Source organism: Micromesistius poutassou, assembly GCF_964030765.1.
Source record: "Micromesistius poutassou genome assembly, chromosome: 23".
In the NCBI taxonomy this organism is placed as follows: domain Eukaryota; kingdom Metazoa; phylum Chordata; class Actinopteri; order Gadiformes; family Gadidae; genus Micromesistius; species Micromesistius poutassou.
In genome coordinates this window covers 1,317,055-1,324,369 of record NC_140293.1, presented here as the reverse complement: position 1 = coordinate 1,324,369, position 7,315 = coordinate 1,317,055, and the positions used below count along the sequence as shown (strand labels likewise).

Genomic DNA, 7,315 nt, shown 5'->3' with positions numbered 1-7,315 from the left:
GAGGTACCAGGGTAGAGGTACCAGGGTAGTGGACAGAGGTACCAGGGTAGTGGACAGAGGTACCAGGGTAGAGGTACCAGGGTAGTGTACCCTGAGATACACCAGGACAAAGTATGGCGGAAGGAAGGAAGTTCTATGTGTGTGGTAAACGGTTTGCTTTCTATGGTATCCAACGAGGAACACGAAGGAGCGTACGCTCACACGACGGTTGGTGTTGGGCGACGGTAGGATATAGGTGTACGTTACGTTTAGGTGCCGTTGTTCTGGGTCGGTACTGCCTGTGTGTATCTGTCTGAGGGTGCGTTGGGTGTGATGTATCTGTGAGGCAAACGGGCGGAGTCAAGGTCTTTCTGTTCCCCAAGCAGCGGGGCGCTTGTTATTTGGAGAGCGAACAGCTGTCACCATGGAGACGACTGGGTCAGAGGTCGAAATATAAATAGTGGATTTGATGGATGAATGGAATTTTTATTTTCAAAGCATAAATTACATTTCCACTTGGTTGTATATATATATATATATATATCATATTTTACATTGTTTTTATTGCTACATAATGTACTAAGCCAGTTCACCAAATCATGCATCAAAATAAATAAAGAGAAGGATCAGTAAATAGCAGAGATAAAACAGAATAATGTCCATATAGAGCGAGAGAATGAATACATTTCATCATTCCGTAAAGAGAGATTAAACTATTCTCCACCACCCTTCCATCCACCCAATCCACGACCTCCTTCAACACATGACCACTACCTCCACTACCACCACTGACACGTCACCATCACATCACCATCCTCCACTCCTCCATTCACCCTCACCCCCACCCCCACCACCTCAAACCCTCATCCACCCTCACCCCCACCCCCACCACCTCAAACCCTCATCCACCCTCACCCTCACCACCACCACCTCCTTCCCCACCTCAAACCCTCAACCACCCTCACCCCCACCCCCACCACCTCAAACCCTCATCCACCCTCACCCCCACCCCCACCACCTCAAACCCTCATCCACCCTCACCCCCACCACCACCACCTCCCTCCCCACCCCCACTACCACCACCTCCTACCCCACCTCAAACCCTCATCCACCCTCACCCCCACCACCACCACCACCACCACCACCTCAAACCCTCATCCACCCCCCCTACCACCACCTACTTCCCCACCTCAAATCCCCATCCACCAAGTCCACCACCGACACCACCACCGACACCATCTCAATCCATCACCCCCCCCCACCCCCCACTCCCCCTACAAGGGGAAGACCAAGAAGCCGGAGAAGGTGGAGTACTTCCAGCCCCCCATCAGGTTCCCTCTCTCCAGCTTGAGGGATGTCTTGTCCCCTCGCTCCATCAGCACCAGCCCGGCGTTGGTGGCCGCCTCCCGGGTCACATCCTGGTCCCCCGCGAAGGCCGAGAGGACCGGCCAGCTGTTCAGGACCAGGCTGACCTGGGGCAGGACCAGGTATGTACCATGTTCTATTAAAGTACTAATGTAGTCACCTTAGACCAGCTCATGTACTATGTTATACTGTAGTACTAATGTAGTCTCCTTAGACCAGCTGATGTACTATGTTATACTGTAGTACTAATGTAGTCTCCTTAGACCAGCTGATGTACTATGTTATACTGTAGTACTAATGTAGTCACCTTAGACCAGCTGATGTACTATGTTATACTGTAGTACTAATGTAGTCTCCTTAGACCAGCTGATGTACTATGTTATACTGTAGTACTAATGTAGTCTCCTTAGACCAGCTGATGTACTATGTTATACTGTAGTACTAATATAGTCTCCTTAGACCAGGTGATGTACTATGTTATACTGTAGTACTAATGTAGTCACCTTAGACCAGCTGATGTACTATGTTATACTGTAGTACTAATGTAGTCTCCTTAGACCAGCTGATGTACTATGTTATACTGTAGTACTAATGTAGTCACCTTAGACCAGCTGATGTACTATGTTATACTGTAGTACTAATGTAGTCTCCTTAGACCAGCTGATGTACTATGTTATACTGTAGTACTAATGTAGTCTCCTTAGACCAGCTGATGTACTACGTTATACTGTAGTACTAATGTAGTCACCTTAGACCAGCTGATGTACTATGTTATACTGTAGTACTAATGTAGTCTCCTTAGACCAGCTGATGTACTATGTTATACTGTAGTACTAATGTAGTCTCCTTAGACCAGCTGATGTACTATGTTATACTGTAGTACTAATATAGTCTCCTTAGACCAGCTGATGTAGTATATTATGTTATATCATAGTATCAATAAGTCTTCTTAGACCAGGTAATGTAGTATATTATGTTATATCACAGTATCAATAAGTCTTCTTAGACCAGGTGATGTACTAAGTTAATAAGTTAATAATTATGTCACTGCGGACACATGTCTGTGGGGACATCTCCTGTCTAGGACTTTGCCCTTATTTAGTTCTGCTATAACCTTGCTTTAGCTGTCTTACAGACCTGCAATTGTGGTTGAATTGTCTTCCTTCTCACCTGTATCGTCTGCCGGTTGTACACCTTGACCACGTGGAAGCTGAAGCTGTAGACTCCTTTCTTGGGAGCCACGAAGATGCTCCGTGCTGGGTCAAAATGGCCGCCCACGTTGACCAGGATCTAACAGAGCAGAGAGAGAGACAGAGAGGCAGGCCAGCACGTTGATCCTGTTATAATCATAGGGTAAAGCACAGCGAGTGTACATATTGTACTTGTACTTAATTGTTAATTAATTATGTGTCTCAGCAGGTATTCACTTCAACACACCCAAATACACACTCACCCATAGACACACACACACACGCGCGTACACACTCATACACAAACACACATACACAGTACACACCCTCATAGACATACAAATGCGCACAAGCAGCCGATTGCACACTGACACCAGCACACACATTCAACAGTCCCTCTTTCACACACACACACACACACACACACACACACACACACACACACAGATACACATTTCAAACAGACACGTGCAAAACACTTCCTCACTCACCCACACACACACACACACACACACACACACACACACACACACGTATGGAAGCTCTTACAGGGATGGGAGCTGACTAAAGCAGGGGTTCAAAGGTCACCAGGCTGCTGAGATCCAGTGAATTGATCCATCAATGTCATCTCAAAGAGTGTTGTGCGTGTGGACTAGAGGCCTGCAAGCCCGACGGGCCCCGACGGGTAGGGCTCGGGCTTGACACAAGTAAAGTTGGTTTTATGTATTCATGATTTTTTCAATTATGATGTCAGAATTCAGGTCAGAAAAACATTCACCCGCACAGCTTTTTATTTCTCATTTTCTATTTTGGATCATCGCATTTACAGCGTCATCTTGACAAAGGATGCGCCGTGGCTACTCGCGCTACTGTTAATGCAAGCCGACAACCTTCCTTGCCATCTTTTTTTACGAAGCCAGTACCAGCTCAAGTGAAAAGCGAAGTCACTGTAACGTGTGTGGAATTCTGCTGCGAGGACATCAGAGCTTTTGAAACGGTGGCGGGATCGTTTCCTACTAAATTATTTGATAGTAATTCAATACACATCAAAGTGAGTTGACCCCCCCCACCCCCCCACCCCCCCCCCACCTGGTCAAAGTAGATGGTCATGGTGCGGTTGCTCATCTCCGAGGGCTCGTGGTTGGTGTTCCTGACGGCGGAGAACGCCACGCGGCCCGACCCCGAGCGGACGGACATGCCCAGGGCGCCGCCGGCGGAGGGCTCCGCCGAGGGGGCGGAGTCACACACCACCAGGCACTTCCCCTCCAGCACCAGCGGCTCCGTGTCGTTCTGGGCCCCGACCGCCGGGGGCCCCCGGTGGAGGACCACCGCCACCAATAGGAGCAGAGGAACGGCGTGGACGGGCGCCGGAGAGGGCGGGAGCAGGGTCACCATGGTGACCTGTGCCGGAGTCGGATGGAGAAAACTTTATTAGTCTCCCGGGGGGGATAGGTGGCTCTGCTCAAGGAGAACGGACACGGACAGAGTGAAAATATTAAATGGAAGTACAGCAAGGCAATAGACCAGTGGTTCTCACAGTGGTACCACAGTTTGAGAACCAATGCAATAGACCAGTGGTTCTCAAACTTTTTATACCGCGTACCACCTCCGAAAATTTTTGTCTCCCCAAGTACCATCATTAGGAACAATGTTATAAAATATAACAAACCACAGTAGCGTAGGCCTGCGGCCCTATTCTGCTACACACAGTTCACGCCGGAGGCACATTTAGTCTTAAAAAATGTATTATTTATTGTCAACTGTGGTCAGCTGTACAAAGTGGTAGCACTAGAACAGACACAGAGACACACACGCACACGACAAGTGAGAACATTAAGAATAACAACTGTGTACCAACAACCTGTTTGAAAATGCAAGGCTAAATACAAATAATATTGAAAGTTGGCCAGCCCGCTGATAACTGAACTTCCATAAGCCTCATGAGACGGGCGCGCCTGCCTCTGCAAACACAGTCCTGCGATGTCTGGATACATTGAGGTCAGCTTCAGTCTCAGGTGTAGCTCAGCATCAATCCTGCTTCTGTATTTTGTTTTTATGATGGAAAGTGAAGACAAGACTTTCTCACACTGATCTGATGTGGTCAGCTGATATTGAAACAAAAATATTACAGGAAAGGCCAAACTTATTTTTGTTTTCAGTGGTGGGGGGGGGGGGGGGGGGGGGGGGGGGGGGGGCACTTTCTGTCCCTCTCCTCCCCCTGACCCTCCCGGCTCTGCTCTTGTCTTGTCTTGTCTTGTCGTCTCGTCCTATACTTGAGAGACTCTCTCCGCACTGCTCTCCAAACTTAAATCCTCATGGAATTGATCAAATGGTCTCTCAACGCTACTGACACCGTCTTCTCGACGAAACACCCGGGTGCGGGGGAACCTGAATGTCCTGCCGGAACGTTCGCAGCTGGCTACACGAGGGATGCCTGGGGGGGGTGGCAGCTCGTGTGCCTGGCGGCTCTTTCCGTGGAGGATGTGGAAGACATCTACATATTTGGAATCGTATTCACGGGTCTTTTGCTGATTGGAATAGGCATGGCCTGGATTCATCGGGAAATGAAAGGTACGCAGTCAGCTGTTCATTGCCCCACAGGGCTGCCCGTCATGATTGATTCGGTGGGCAGAGCTGTCGGCACTCTGAATATGACTATGAAAAGCAATACGGATAGCATCGTGATCATCATGGAGAGGCTCACGGCTTTGCAAAGGCAAAAGGATCGTTCTGGAGACCGGAATGGACTTGGAGAGTAGTCGCGTAAATTGGAATGCGGCTACTCGCCCTAAAACCAAACAACCCAAATCTTATCTTTTTCGGCCCCCCCAACCAACACCAGCATCGCCCAAGGCCACTGCTGGAACAACATCTCCCGGATGAGCACTTCAGTGAGACGCTCTCCTGTGCTTCCCCCCCCCCCCCCCCCCCCCCACCCCGCCGACACCTGCTGATTTGACTCTGTCTGGGACATGATCAAGGCTGTCTCCATGGCAACTTGCTGTGTTATCGCGATGACATCCTGCAGCTGAGACGCCACGGTTGTGACACCAGGCGTAGCCTACTCTCCAGGCCTACACATACACAAACTCTTACATGGATACAGATACGCAATCACCCCCCTTTACCCCCATCCCACGCCTTTCACCGCTTCGGTTTTCCCCCCAGTATGACAAGACATGCCTGTGTCCAGAGCCTTGATGGCTGGGACCGATGGCTGCTTGCCTGCACTGGTGTTATGGAACTTAAACTGTGATTCTTAAAAAAGTATAAAGGTAATCGAAATTAATCGAAAATCGAGTATTGAAGATAGTGTTTTGATTTGTAAAATGGTTTGAACGAAGGTTAACATTGAAAATTGACCAAGTTACGATGTCTGCAGTGGGACGGGCGGACGGCATTGACTTACATCGTAAAAAGAAATTCCGAAAAAGCGTAATAGTTAAAAAATTTAAAAGAGTTGAAAAACGCTGAGATAGCCATCATGTCGCTAAAGAGCTGGAAGTTTCGATAGTTGAATGGTTTCTGTAGCTGAAAGTATGCAGGAGCAGTTAACACAGAACAACGTAAACCTGCTCACCACGCTTGGGAAATACCAAAATCCTGCGACTCGCTTGACGAGATAACAACAACTGCCGTCACTCTGTGTACCTCAACAACCTCATCTCTGAAGGCATGGTGTCAACAGGAAGTAATATTGAGGTATGGTGACAAGTTGGATTTGGATGCCAGAAGGATGCTTGGTTGCTTTGGCACTTGCCAAAATTGCCGCCAGCAGTTTAGTTAAGTATAACCACAAGATACAGGCCTGAACAAACCGATTGGATGCCATTGTAGCCATTGTAGCCATTCCAGTAAGGGTTCATTGAGTCCAAAGATAATAAGAGATTCAGTGACATTGATATATTACTATACATCTGAAGGTCACACACAAAGATAGAAATGAAATATATTGTGAAATAAAAAGGGTGGATAGAAAAGGTGGAGGAGGAGGAGAGTAGAAGAAAAGGAGGAAGAGGGGGAGGATGGAGGGAGAGGAGAAAGAGGGGGCGGGAGAGAAGTGATGAGCTGAGGCCGTAGCCGGGAGGAGAGAGGACCAAAGCGAGGACCAGAGCAGCTGGACCCAGGAGGGGGGATGGAGAGCTGCACCATGCCCACCGCTGAGCCACCATCTGTGGGTAACCATTATAGACCCCTCCCCCCACCCCTCCCTCCACCATGTCCCTGAGGCAACACATTCCTACACACACACACACACACACACACGCACATAAACTACAATCTCCAACTACTTTATACTCACTACTGTGAGTATAAATTCATAATTTTATTCCAGTAAACAAATGAAGACATACACGTGATCGAATTAAGCAGAATATATGCAGCAGTTCTGTTGTTGGCCTAACAATACCATCATAACTTCAATTTCATAGAAAAGTTCTGAATGGCCCGTGAATACAAAATCAATCATTAGAAGGAACACAAGCACACAAGCACTCCAGGGGTGAACCAAATCGCAGGGGTAAAAACAGAGCTTTTCTGTGCTATTACAGTAAAACATCACACACACGAATACAGACACACACAGAAACATAAAGACCCGACCAGAAGGGACAGAAACTGTCGAAGAACACAGGTGAACACAAAAACTAAACTCCTACCTTTCCACAGGTTTGCGTCCCGGTGTCTCTAAGCCTTTCGGGTTGTTGTATCGTACCTCGAGGGACACACTGCCTTTAACATACACCTCCACTCCCTCTCTACCCCTCCACCACCTCTCC

At 48.2% G+C, this 7,315-nt stretch overlaps 2 protein-coding genes across 2 annotated transcripts in view; both read right to left on the bottom strand.

Moving 5' to 3' along the window:
* Positions 1 to 1,253: 1,253 nt before the first annotated feature.
* LOC311368669 (cerebellin-1) lies at positions 1,254 to 3,929 on the bottom strand (the record flags this gene model as incomplete). The annotated part of the gene is made up of 3 exons (XM_084487467.1): positions 1,254 to 1,451; positions 2,515 to 2,634; positions 3,624 to 3,929. The coding sequence occupies 3 exons, from the start codon at positions 3,927 to 3,929 to the stop codon at positions 1,254 to 1,256; spliced, it is 624 nt and encodes a 207-aa protein (XP_084343593.1).
* Positions 3,930 to 5,234: 1,305 nt separating this feature from the next.
* The window catches only part of LOC311368668 (zinc finger protein RFP-like), a gene marked incomplete at both ends in the record, with an annotated part of 7,452 nt that continues 5,371 nt past the window's right edge, over positions 5,235 to 7,315 (bottom strand). The window contains one exon of the mRNA XM_084487466.1: positions 5,235 to 5,264. Within this exon, the coding sequence (XP_084343592.1) occupies positions 5,235 to 5,264 (30 nt within the window). The remainder of the gene's footprint in view (positions 5,265 to 7,315) is intronic.